The sequence below is a fragment of the Engraulis encrasicolus genome, chromosome 13 (assembly GCF_034702125.1).
Source record: "Engraulis encrasicolus isolate BLACKSEA-1 chromosome 13, IST_EnEncr_1.0, whole genome shotgun sequence".
Taxonomy (NCBI): Eukaryota; Metazoa; Chordata; class Actinopteri; order Clupeiformes; family Engraulidae; genus Engraulis; species Engraulis encrasicolus.
The window spans coordinates 39662441-39676617 of record NC_085869.1 but is presented as its reverse complement, the minus strand read 5'-3'; the positions used below and the strand labels follow the sequence as shown (position 1 = coordinate 39676617).

Here is a 14177-nt window from a genome sequence, read left to right as displayed (position 1 = left end):
AGCACTTGCACTCATCTTTGCACTTCACAGGTACACACAAGAGATAAAGATTGAGAGAGAACTAGGGATGATAGAGAGAAGGATGAATGGCGGGAGAGAGGGGGAGATAAATAGGGATGGAGTGAGAGAGGTTTATCTATTATTAGGTGGTGGGGTGTGGTGTTAATCACTACATGGCCATGGACAACCTGTCAGGAGAGAAGCCCATCGCAGCTGTCGAGCCCAGTCCCGCGAAAAAATCAACTTTAAAATTCGTGGTGCCGTCATGAGATAGCCTCATTTTTCGTGGTTGGGCAATGCTCGCTGTCATCCGTAAGAGTGAAAGTGGGTGAGAGAAAGGATGAGAGAGAGAGTGCCCCAAGAAGCGTGCATTCCGGGAGGGGAGCCCTGTCGTCGTGTCAGCTTCATGTCATCTCTCCCTTCCTCCAACGTTGTCCCTAACCTTAACCCTAAACCCTAAACCTAACCCTAAATCGCTTGTTTGAATTGTTTGATTACCAGATGAAACTAGTGAGTCCCATTTCCAGTTACCCTTCACTCACGCTTGATTGTTGACATCCGTCCCCATTATACTTCCCACCAGAACCAAACTACCCCAATTGTCAATTCCCCCTTTCGTCACCCAACCACGAAAAACAAGGCTATATTGTGACGGCACCACAAAGCTTACAGTTGATTTGTTCTGTTATTTTCGTAAATATTTCACCATGGCACAAGGTACGGTTGAGCAGTCGGTCTCACACTCATCTTCGCCCTAGACAAGAGAAAGACAGAGAGAGAGGGAGGGATGTATGAAAGAGGAGAGAGAAGATGTTGATTGGGTGGGCTGGGTGGTTTGCAAATGCTACATGGCGAGAAAGCCTATCGCAGCACTAGCACTCATCTTTACAAGTACACTCACAGGGGGGTAGAGGAAGAGGGAAAAAGAGAGAACAGAGTACAGAGTGTATTATGAACACCCTGTCTGGCAGAGAGAAAACATCGCACGGCACAGGTACACACACTTTACAGTTGACATTCTGTTCTACCTCTCTTCATCTCTCCCTCTCTTCCTATCTCTCTGTCAGCTTCCGACCAGCTCCCTTCTTTGTGCTGGATGAGGTGGATGCTGCACTTGACAACACCAACATCGGCAAGGCAAGGCACTCATGCAAGGCACTCATGCAAGGCATTCATGCCTCTTTATTTATACAACAATGTGTTTGATTCTTTACACTTACCTTCAAGTGGTACTCAAGATTACTGTATTTTTCGGACTACAAGTCACACTTTTTTTCATGGTTTGGCTGGACATGCGACATATACTCTGGTGCGACATATATATGTTTTTTTTTTCTCCACCGGAGAGCACTATGTGCGCAACTAGGCCTATGTTGTGTTGCCTAATAGGCCTACCACTGATAGAAAAAATGTTACAACTTACCACAACAAAAAATAGCATTTACAATGACGACTGAATAGAAATATACCACCCAAAAGAAGTTAATATAGCCTACTGCTGAGTTCAAGCTGAAAGTAATTAAATATGCAGCCGAAAATGGCAATAGGGCAGCTGAACGAAAGTTTGGATGCAATGGAAAACTGTTTGGGGACTGGAGAAAAGCGGAGGGAAATGTGCATGTTGTGAAAAAAAAAGCTATCTGAAGATTCAAGGCCCACGTCTAGAAGAAGAGCTGAATACAGGACAAATGTGTTCTCGAACAACGCGCGCGCTGCGAGTCAACGGTCTTGTTACGGGCTCCATGACATTGCCAAAGAAATGAATAGGACTTTTTGCGGAAGTCAGGGACCTCGTGGATTTATCGCGTTATGCAATGCAATCCCCTCTCGTGGATTTATTTGCGCTATGCAACGCAATCGCCTCTCTATCCGAGAACGAGCGTCTGTGTTATTAAAGACAGTCAGCCGACTTCCAGGTGAAGATCGGTCATTTCCGCGAGTTTCTGACAAACAACGAGCACAACGTGACACTACCATAGTCTACACAACATGGATAAATCCTCCTCACCTTTGATACCGTCATGGGTTGAAGTCTCAGAAAAGGGGGTACAGAAAGGCGTTCTCTGGAGACAGAACAAAGTTGCCTCGAACCCTCCCACGGTCCAAACGCAAAGCAATGCCGAAAATTGAATGTTGTTCTGACTACAGGGCAACATGGCGCGTTATCACTGTTTCTTCTTCTTTTTCTTTTTGTGGTTTTATGGCGGTTGGCAAACCATCTTAGTTGGTGCATTACCACCACCTCTGAATGCGTTGCCACTGCTTCAGATGCTGGTTTATAAAACAATGCCGTCTTTGAGCAGCAGCTTACCATGCGCCAGCTATCACAACATAGATTCCATGGATAGAATAACCTTTCAAAAATGTGCGATGATTACTCCGGTGCGACGTATATATGTTTTTTTCATCTTCAAAATGCATTTTTGGGCCGTTGCGACTTAAACTCCGGAGCGACATATAGTCCAAAAAATACGGTACTATTGTTGTTGTTGTTATTACTGTTAATGTTGGCGACTGTGGTAATAAGACATCATTATTACAAATGTATTGTTGTTGTTGTAGTGACGACAATTATTATTAATATTGCAATTATTGTGATTATTACTATTATTAATTACAGGTGACAGGGTTTATCCGTGACCAGTGCCAGGAGGATTTCCAAGTGATCGTCATTTCACTAAAGGAGGAATTTTACTCCAGAGCAGACATACTGCTGGGAGTCTACAGTGAGGTAACACACACGCGTGCTCTCTCTCTCACACACACACACACACACACACACACACACACACACACACACACACACACACACACACACACACACACACACACAGTGTTAATGGTCTATTTGGTCTCTCATAACTCATCACACACACACACACACACACACACACACACACACACACACACACACACCTATTGTTACTCATATTATACTCTTATGTTATCACTCCTCAGCCTGGAGAGACCACCTGCAGTCGTGTGCTGTCGTTGGACCTCACCCCCTACCCTGTGACTGAGGACAACAACTCTTCACAGAAGGACCCTGAAATGTAGAGGAGGAGGACCCCTGAGGATGGATGGAGGAGACAGAGAAAGGAGGAGGAGAGAAGAGTGGAGGTGCGTTGGAGGAGGCGAGAGAGGCAGCAGGAGGAGCAATTCCTCACAGAAGGACCCTGAGTTGTAGAGGAGAGACGGGCATTGAGGGGGTAGGTGGAGGAGAAAAGGGCGAGAGGAGTAGAAGGAAGATAGGAGCTGGAGACAGGGTGGGAGAGGAGGTGGGGATATTATGTGGAGGAGAGAAGGTGGAGCAAAGAGGGGGACAATGTTTGAGGAAGAGAGGTGGGGGTGAGGGGTGGATAGAGCTCCAAACAGACAGCATGAAAAGTTCTTAGGGAACTGTTTACAGGTTTTGTTGTGCAGCTATTTACAATGTTCAGTTGGTTTCTGTTTTTGTTTGCACTGGATTTTGTATTAGACCAAATCTGTCTTTTTACCTAATGGCTCTCCAACAGTTGGTAAGATGAATAAAATTGGTTTTCAATTATTTTTGATGGGTTTCATTCAAAGAAATGTATATTCTATTAAATGAAACATACTGTACTGTATCTAACCAAAACTCCTTTGTGCCAAACTTTTGTTAATCCAACTATCTGACGAAGCATTCAATCTCAGGTCAGCTCGCTTAAGAGAGTTTTTATCTATTCCAGTCTTGAGCGTGTGTGTATGTGTGTGCGTGTGTGCGTGTGTGCGTGTGCGTGTGTGTGTGTGTGTGCGCAACATGATCTCGAACGAATTGCGTCTCATTTCTCACGCAAACCAAAAACTGAAATTGCGTCACGTGACAGGTTAGGTTTAGGGAAAGTTTTGGTCAGGGCACAAATTTAAAACTCAGAAACATTGCATTACTGACAGGTTAGGTATAGGGATGGTTTTGGGAAGGGCAGAGCTAGGCCAATCAGAAGTTACCTATGTGCTCTAGACAGCAGGGAATGTGTCGGAATATGTATGCAATCTTGGATGTTGGTTTGCGTGAGAAATGAGACGCCAATTTTTCGAGATCAGGCTCGTGTGAGGAGGGGCAAGTGTGTGTGTGTGTGTGTGTGTGTGTGTGTAGGAGTGGGGAAATTCCAAAAGCTGGTAGAAAAGACCATTTACTAGCCACTTTGACTGATAGTGAGCGACTGAATGTTTGGTAAGTAAGATTCAACATCTACAAGCCACATTGACTGGTGATTTTTTTTTTAATTTACAGCCATGGTTGCATTGATCAGAGGGCAGAGCCTAGGCCCTGCCATTACATTGTATATAGGCCTACCGTAATGCTATACTCTTACGAAAATTAACCATGGTTTTACCACGGGTTGTAGTTATTCATTAAATTACGCTTTTTAATTACATTTTAAAATCCAAAGCATGTATAGGTGACAGTCCTTGAGGCAATGTGGGATTAGGTGCCTTGCTTAAGACCACTTCAGCTATGGATGGAAGTGTAGGGAGAGGAAAGGGTGGGATTCGAGCCTACGACTCTGTGATCTTCAGTCTAACTCCCTAACCATTACATGACAGCTGCCCACAGTAGTTATGGTTTTCATGGTTTTTTTTGGTAACTACGAAACCCACAGTTAACCGTTGTTATGCATGGTTTTCATGTTTTTTGAGCATGGTTTAAACTGTTTAGTTTTCATAGTAAAACGATGGTTACACCATAGTCAGGAAGCTCAGACTTCAAAGTTACCAAAAAAATATATGGATAAGCCATAGCAATACTATGGTTGGTTCAGAGTACTTAAAGTTACCATGGTTATTACATAAAAACCATGGTAGATTTTCGTAAGGGGAGACTTCAGGTTGAGAATAAATGGAGGTCCATTTCCGCTGTACTCTAAATGGTGGTAAAGCATATTTTATGCAAACTGCCATCAAATTCCACAGAAAGAAAATAGGGGAGAGGGTACAACACCAGACACCCCCTTAGCACACTGAACTTGAGCACACTCCTTTGCAGTGGGTGGGCGGAATTTTACTTATATTACTCTAAAGCCCGATTCGGACGGGACTTTTATTACCTATGGNCCCCCGGTAATTCGGAATAATACGGAGAATGTCTGAGTTCTTAGTCCTGTGCTAATGTGCCATGTCCGCGATTTATGTAATAATTCCGCCGCAAATTACCCACTGTATTTCGGCGAAACACAGACGTACTGGGGTAATTTCACATAGGCGCGCCGTCTGCACCCCTTACAATGTCTGTGAATTGAGTAAATAAGAGACGTTTATTTATCCCGTCAGAATGCGCCACGAAAAATCACGGAGGTCCGGGGGTATCCCTTACGGAAGGAAAATATACTGCAATATACTACAATTTATACTGCAATACATTAGAAAATATATCACAATATATCACAAACACGCTCATATATTTGAAAATATATAGCAATTTTTTTATATATTATATATAAAAAATATTTTTATATATAAAATTTTAAAATATATGGCTGGCAAAACAAAACTGTATTCCACTATTCGGTCTGTATTTCTTGATGTTTTTAGTTCAGCAAGCACATTTTGCACGACATTGGACATTTACTCGACATTATAAAGTCATTTTAGGTGGACCATATATGGCCATATATAATAATATATTGATCAATATACAGCAGTCTCTGATTGAATCATCTCAGCTCTCATATCACGTATGACGCGCCTACGTCACGTCGTCACAACCTGAAGCTAAAGTGGCGAGAGAGCCGTCTCGGCTCGAGCGCGGTCCGGATTGTAGCTCCACTGTCGCCAGCCAGACTCCCCACCACAGTGACACAAACCAACCAGCCGCCTCGAGGTAAGTTATAAAGAGAAGTTTGTTAATTTGTTAACATAAATATACAAGCATATAGTCTGAAACGTCCACAGTGGTTGATGTGCAAAGTTTAGCCAAGTGGTTATCGAAGTTGGATGTTTGTTCATTTTTTCCCCCAAGGACTAGAAATACGTTATTTTTTTGAATTTCCCGCGCTACCAAGCTGTTGTACTACTAGCGATGTTTGCGTTGTCGAAATGGTGTGTAGTTCTCATTGACAGTAGATATACCCAGCCTGATCTCCAAAAATTCCGTGCTCCTGGACACGGATGTTAAGGACACGAAATCCGTGTCCAGGAGCACGGATTTTGCCAAAATTCCGTGCTCCTGGACACAGAATTGTTTTCCGTGCTCCTGGACACAGAATTGTTTTCCGTGATGGGCACACGGAAGTGCTTTCTATAGGCTATTACCACAGCACTGTGTAACTCTGTCATTAGAAAATACATACCAAATGCAAATCCTACACAAAATAATGCTATAGCAATTTAAGTTGTGCCCTGACCAAAACATTCCCTGTCATTAAAGACATATTTTTGAGAAATACCTTTTCCAGTTGGTTGCTAGGCTATCAAATTCATATAATGAATGAAAGAAAACTAGCTGTGCCCAGACCAAAACAATCCCTAACCCTAACCTGTCAGTAGGAAATGTTTTTTTTGAGAAAAAATATTTGAAATAAAAAAAATCCTGAGAAAACACAAGACTGTGGAAACATAGAGCTGTGGGAGTAGCCTATACTCATGAACGACCATCCGGGTACTTTGCTCTTAAATTTGCGTTACGCCCCTTTATGGGTGAAAACAAACCGAATGTCTCATTGACTTACATGCTAAATCGGCTAGCCTAAATGAACACATTCCATGCTTCAGCCACGGCTGTTTGGCTATATTATTTGAACAGCCGGCAACACAACACGTTTTCGGCATGTTGTGCGTGAACAACGATAGTCTACAGGTCCGTATCTTACGTTTATTAAACCCCAACATCACCAATTGACTTGCATGGGTTGTTTTCCCCCATAAATGGGCGTAACGCACATGGAAAACGTCACGCCGTATAGTGAGTTTAGAGAGAGCACTTCTCTGTGTCCATCACGGAAAACAATTCCGTGTCCAGGAGCACGGAAAACAATTCCGTGCCCAGGAGCACGGAATTTTGGCAAAATCCGTGCTCCTGGACACAGATTTTGTGCCCTTAACATCCGTGTCCAGGAGCACGGAATTTTTGGAGATCATGTTGCAGCATGATATACCGGTAGTTCTACACATCTTGAAAACGTAAACGTAATACTTGGGTCGATATTATGGTTGTAGTGGTCAATTTCAGGTGAGACCACTTTATTTGGCTTGTCAGAGGACGTTAGCAACGTCTATCTGCTGAGCCCCGACGTCAGCCTAGAAAGCCAGGCCTCAGTTAATTAGCCGCCCAGCTTACTCGGCTAACGCAAGGGAATCAAAGCAGAAGTGCGACAAGATCTAAATGCACATCGCTAACTTGCTTAAAAAATGGGCACTACAGTATAGTAAAATGAGGCAATGTCCTGCATTATTTTTGGTAAAGCATAGCTGTTGCTGCTTCGGTTTTCCCATTGTGGTAACATCAATAGGTTTTTTTGAGTAACTTGCTCACGAACTAACTGCACTGTCCCGTTCTTGTAGAGCTATTGTTAGAGGTTAACGAAGCATTGTCGTCAAATTGGTGAATTTCAAAACGGTACACGTCGTTGTCTTCAGCTACTCTGTGATAGTTCGGAGTTTGCTTTGCTCACAGCAATTGCATTCATTGAGTCATGTTGGTGTTCATGTTTACTCTTAAACGAATGCGCGAGTCATTCTTGTTCATCGGAATTCATTCTCGCCAGTTACATGCATGAGTTTAAGTCTTCCTTCGCTTCATCATCTTCATAAAAGAGTGCCTTCGTGCCAAGAACAGACGTGCAACTGTTAACGATGCTGGCTGCTGCGATTTCAATGTCTTGTCTTCCCTGTTGTCGGGACGAGACACAGAGTGCCACTACGACGCTCTGCGACTGCGAGCTAGAATGCTGTAGTTCCACCAGTCTACCGAACTTCTAGTATAGTTTGTCTTGGACGCGACATGAACTGTTTAGGATTGTTCCCAGATTAGTTATTGTGACTATGCTGCTCATTGAAACTACTACTACCTAATGTACTGCACAGCCATGGAGAAGATTAATCTTTCATGATTGAATGGTGTAATATTCCCAGCCATAGTGAATACTCTGTCTGAAATTGATGGTTATGGTAAGCATGTAAGCAGGTGGGGGTTGGGCGTGTCGAGCAATGTTGCCATCGAAACCAAGTTTTTGTTTGTCCAGTTAAATAGTTGGCGTAAAGGGCAGAATGAATCCTCGTGCATTTCCTCCCGACAATTATATGTTCTCATATACTGTTTTATGGACATACATGGCTCTGCTATCAAGTGTTTACCTACAAGTACAATGTTGTAACATAACTCCATGAAATAACTTTCATTTGAAACCTCTCCCACTTGCTACCGCTTCATGGGACAAAGTTCAGTTTTAGTTACAATCCAGTTCCACATATTCCAGGTGACCTGTTTTACCTGTCCAATTCAGCCTGGTGATTTGATGGTGGAATGATCACATGGTTGAATTAGACAGGTAAAACAAGGCCATTTGGAATGTGTGGCCCTAGATTGTAACTGAAACTGAACTTTTTCCCATCAATACGTTTCATTAGCATATCTTTCAGCCGAGCCCAACTTTCCCGCCCGCTCGCCTCACTTGTCTACGTCACCAGCCTCTGCTTTCTTGTCGCTTCCCAACGGAAAAAGAAATGGAACGTCTCGCCTGCACAATGGGTTAGAGAGTTAACATTCTTTTTACTTTACTTTTGCAGATGCTGTTGCTCAGGCACATCCAGGTGCGAGGATGGGGGAGATCCGGATGTCGCTAAATAAAAGAATCTGTGAACTGCTTCACCAAGAGAAAAAGAAGTCCATGGACAGGCCTATGAGCCCTCTTGTTGACCTTGAGTGACTGAGGCTGCGGGCGGTCTGCCCCTGAATTCACCTTCACTTTCACTTTTTTTTTTTTTTTAAATATATCTGAAGGTGTGTGTGTGTGTGTGTGTGCGCGCGGGTGTGTGTGTGTGTGTGTGGGCGCGGGCACGCGTATGTGTTTGTGTGTGTGCACGCGTGCATGTGTGCCAGTGCTTTATGTGAGGTGTTTCGCTTACCGGCCACAGCCACAGTTTTTTGTTTTGTTTTGTTTTTGTTTTATTTGGTTTTTTTTTTTGTTTTTTGGGTTTTTTTTTTAGAATATTTCTGCATTTACATTTTAAGTACAAGTTACTGGCCAAAGTGGGAGACTGAAATTGTTTCTGGCCACAGGCAAGTTTCACCAGCATTTGGCCTGTTGGCCGGTGTCGTTGTCAAGTCGTGGTTTGTGTGCGTTTCCCTGCCTGTCTGCCCCTCTGTCTCTGCATGTGTGAGCGGTGGTGTTAAAGGGTCGGTTGGTTTCATGTTTTTAATAAACCAATGTCAACAGTTGAATGAATTGAATTGATGTTTGGTCATTGTTGTAATTACACTACTTCATAAATGCCTTGTATAAAGTACGTTACAGTATATTGTGTAGTGTAATGCAATACATAAGTCAATATATGATTTAATTAATAAGCCATATACTATGGGATATAATCCAATATATGCAACAGTATACTTTACAGTATAATGCAATACATAAATCAATATATGATTCATCAATAAGCCATATATTATGGGATATAATTCAATATATGCAGTAATATACTGTACAGTATAATGCAATACATTAATCAATATATGATTCATCAATAAGCCATATATTATGGGGTATAATTCCATATATGCAGTAATATACTGTACAGTATAATGCAATACATTAATCAATATATGATTCATCAATAAGCCATATATTATGGGGTATAATTCAATATATGATTCATCAATAAGTCATATACTATGGGGTATAATTCAATATATGCAACAATATATTGTACAGTATAATACAATACATAAATTAATATATGATTTATCAATAAGTCATATACTATATGGGATATAATTCCATATATGCAAGAATATATTTCACAGTATAATGCAATACATAAGTCAATATACGAAAACGGCAATAATGTCTATATTCTCGTTTACCGCAAAATATATCGCTTTATATTGTGCAATATACTGCTGTACAATATAAAATGATATATTGGCAAACAATATATTGTAGTATATTATAATATATTTTCATTTCATATATTCAAAAATATATTTTTCTTCCGCGAATTACCGGGGGTCCATAGGTAATATTTATCCTGTGCGAATCGGGCTTAATACGAGAATCTTTGAATCGTGAGTCGTGACCCTCTGGATCGGAATGAAATCTATCCAGTGAATCTTGATTGATTCCCAGTCTTACCTGCCAACACAGTACCCCACACTTCAGCACATGTGACATGTGATCTTTATCTAGACTCTGTTGCTCTCTGCTTCTCTCTCTCTCACTGGATGGCTCAATTAAGATGGCAGTGGTATCTGATAGCAGTTGCTAGAGTAGTATTTGATAGCAGTCCAGCAGTATGCATAATCTCAGGGTTGGAAGAGGACAATTAAGATGAGATGAAGTGATACGTCATATGTTAATAGAGCAATATGTTTGTGATAAAATATGTGATCTTAGGATAGTGTGTTGAGGAACAATGTAATCGTGGGCCATATGTTTGTTTTGTCATTTGTTGTTTCCTATTGCACAGAAGAAAGGAGAAAACAGCTCAAAAGAATTGTGTGACTGGTCATAATCATTAGGCCTATCATTATGAGATAACAGCTTCATTATCTTTTGCGTGTGATCTCTGTCTAGTGTCTGTTGTTGTGTGAGATACGGTAGATGCCAGTTTGCCAGCACGGAGGAGAAAGGCAAAGCAGCAGACACACGAGTCAAACTGGTCAAGGAGGAAGAGAAATGAGGTGTGCGACAAGTTAAAGGGACACTGTGTGAGATTTTTAGTTCTTTATTTCCAGAATTCATGCTGCCCACTCCCCTAATGTTACCTTTTTCATGAATACTTACCACCACCATCAAATTCTAAGTTTTCATTATGACTGGGAAATTTGCATTTTTCATACATGGAAAGGGGGATCTTTAGCTGCAAAAATGGCTGTACTTGGGCCATACTAGAAAATGTTAATTTATTACTTTGTAAACTTTCATGAAAACATCAAATTTGGCAATAGGTAGCCCAGTTTTAATGAGTAGCATACAGTACCTTTTTGACCATTTCCTGTACAGTGTCCCTTTAATATCACAGAAAGATTGCAAACAGCATCCTGATCTCATAGTAATGATAATCACATCATTTTGTGACCACATCAAGCATAGTAGTGACCTCCCTCTCTCTCTCTCTCTCTCTCTCTCTCTCTCTCTCTCTCTTCCTCTCTCTCTGTCTCTCTCTCTCATGCCCACACACACATACACACACACATATCCTCAGGCCCAATGAGAGAGATGATAATATTATTTGTCCAAAAGCACACAGTGTGGAGTAAGAGGGCCAAAATGAATGAATCTCACGCCCAAAGAATGAGTCCTGGATGGTAAACACTTATGATAGCAATCTGCGTATGTGTGCACTACAAAATGGCGGCCACATGCTGGAAGCCTCAGCTTTGACTAAAACACTTGCTGTGTGCTGTGAACTACAAAATGGCGACAGTGTCAGCTTTGTGGAATCCAGCCAAGAGGAAGGGAATGCAATCTTTCCACCTCTCACAGGTGCCCTACTCATGATGATTATCAAATTGTTTACCTCTGTATCCAATGTTTCAGTAAAGTCATATAAGGATATGGTGGATACTGTTACAACTATTAAGTTTATTCTTTATTAGATTTGGAGTGGAACAACAAGCTGCATTTCTTCAAACTTTTTCCTTATGTACATGTGTTTGTGCCAAGTCCAGATGTCAATGTTACAGTACAATTCATATAATAGAATTTACACTGAGCTGATAAAGCAGTCCTATTTCAAGACCACTATACATGACCAGGTATTAGGAGGTTGGGATGTGTGGCACATTGGCCCTCTGTCCGGTCCAGTTTTGTAGATCCGGAACCAGGTCTTCCGTTCTGGAGGTCGTTTCTCGAAAGCGTCTTTGCTAACGGCTTTAGCCATTTTGTTCGTTGTAACCAAGGTCTTGAGTTGGTCTTAAGTTGTTCTTAAGTTGTTCTTAAGTTGGTCTTGCGTCTAAAGACCAACTGAAGACCAACTCAAGAGCAACTTACGACCAACTCAAGACCGACTTAAGACGGTTAGCAACGACAAGAATCGAGAAACGGAGTCCTGCTTGGTTGATACTTAACATACTCCTGTTGCTCCGTTCCAAGTTTTATCTAACTGAGTGTGTTTTTCACCATGATTTCTGCACACCTGAAATCAATATATTTAAACTATACTTCGGTGTATGTTCGGTTAACATCTGGTCCTAGCCGGTCCCAAAAGGTGTGACGATGCCACTGCCATACTGTTACTTACAATAATTACTTTTCAGCCACATTCAACATTTACTGTATGTCATCTTATATACAGTGTAGAAGAGATTAAGGTGAAAACCAGGTGGATCAGCAAGTCTGCACTGAGACTATATGACAACGTCACAAATCCCGACCTCTTATGGCTGCAAATCATTCTAGCTCTTCATCCTTTACTCCAGCCTCTGACCTTGTGCCTCTGTGTCACCCCTCCACACCCCTTCTGTGCATGTTACCCAACACCAGGGACACATGCATACAAATGTTGTGTGAAGTGAACCTCGCCATTCATTCCTATGAGGGAAGCAAAGTGGGGCGAAGCAAAGCGAAAATATTTGGCCAAGTGTAATATCATACAAATGAGGAGTGAAAATCAACAACCTATATATTTCAATTGATCTAATCTGCAGCTACGATCTGTTGACCATTGAGCTGTCAGAATAGAACAGGAACACCAAATTTCACTTAAGAAGCAGTGTGTGGAGACGGGGCACTTCTGTCTGTGAATGTGTGAATGGCGCCGTGCTCACTGCTCAAGACACCCCTAGAGGAGGATAGAGGAGAGGATGGGGCAGTCACTCACCGCCCATACACATCTTACTGCGTGGGGGTGGGAGATGATCCTGACAGCTGTTGATCCAAACATGTTTATCAACTGAACAGAGCTCCCATTCTCAAGAACAACTATTTATGTCCTCAGCCAGTTTTCTGTAACGATGCCAATTCCAGAGAGGGATAGGGGGGTGAAGGGAGAACGGCAGGAGATGAGACAGATGCCAACAGTGAACATGTGGCATGTGGAAAGACAACTTTGTCATTCCTGTGTCTGTTTGTTTGTATTGTTTGTATTTCTGTCCTATTTCTGTACTGCCCGGCAAAACTGGAGAAGGCAAAGGCAACATTGGAAAGTGGAAACACTGTCTTGTGAGAAAAGTTTTTCCCAATGAAGAGATCACATCACGCAGTAATCATCACATGTGAAGCACCCAGCAATATTGTCAATGGGAGGAAGGTCAAAGTGATTGACCCAACAAGTCCAAATGATTTAAATCCTGAAATACCAAAATGCCTTACTCACAGTTCCCCTGGACCTCATGCCTTTATTATTGTGCTGCGAGTTGGGAGGTACACATCAGAGGAAGAAGTTATAAGCCAGATTCAGGAGTTACTTTCCTCAGATGTCTTCGAGCATGCAGTGATAGTTTTCACTCACGGTGAGGAGCTGAAGGGTCAGACTATTGAGAAGTTTGTAGAGGAAAGGAGTAGCCAGAGCTCTGAAGGAAGACAAGGTCCACTGAAGGATCTCGTGGACAGATGGCATGGTCGATATCAGGGTGCGATTTGATGGGGGGGATTGTCCTCCCTTCTGGTCTTGATATTGCCACTTTTTCTACATGATTTTATCACAGTTCAATGTAATTATATTGATTACAATCTGAAGCATATCCCCCCTTCTGGTTTTCCGACAAATCGCACCCAGGTCGCTATCATGTCATAGACAATGAGCACTGGAATGAGGGAATGAGGGAAGGCGAACGTAGCAATAAGGCACAGATTCTGAAATTGTTCAAAACCATAGATGACATGGTGGAGCGCAGATAAACAGAAGAGAATATTACACCAGGGAAACTCTAGCAGCATGGGGGTGTGGTATGCAATATGTTATATTCACCCCCTCCACTAGAGAGTTGGATGCAGTTGGGCCCTCGGTACGCTTGCTGCGAGCTGTGTAAAAACGCTCGTGCAACCGAATGCACATGC

General features: G+C 42.1%; 1 protein-coding gene across 1 annotated transcript in view; it reads left to right on the top strand.

Annotated features, from left to right (window-relative positions):
- The window catches only part of LOC134460542 (structural maintenance of chromosomes protein 1B-like), a 4907-nt gene extending 1846 nt beyond the window's left edge, over window positions 1–3061 (top strand). Inside the window, exons 2-5 of the mRNA XM_063212923.1 lie at window positions 3–30; window positions 1068–1137; window positions 2621–2731; window positions 2959–3061. Coding sequence (XP_063068993.1) covers window positions 3–30; window positions 1068–1137; window positions 2621–2731; window positions 2959–3057 — 308 coding nt within the window. The 3' untranslated portion in view covers window positions 3058–3061. The remainder of the gene's footprint in view (window positions 1–2; window positions 31–1067; window positions 1138–2620; window positions 2732–2958) is intronic.
- Window positions 3062–14177: the final 11116 nt, after the last annotated feature.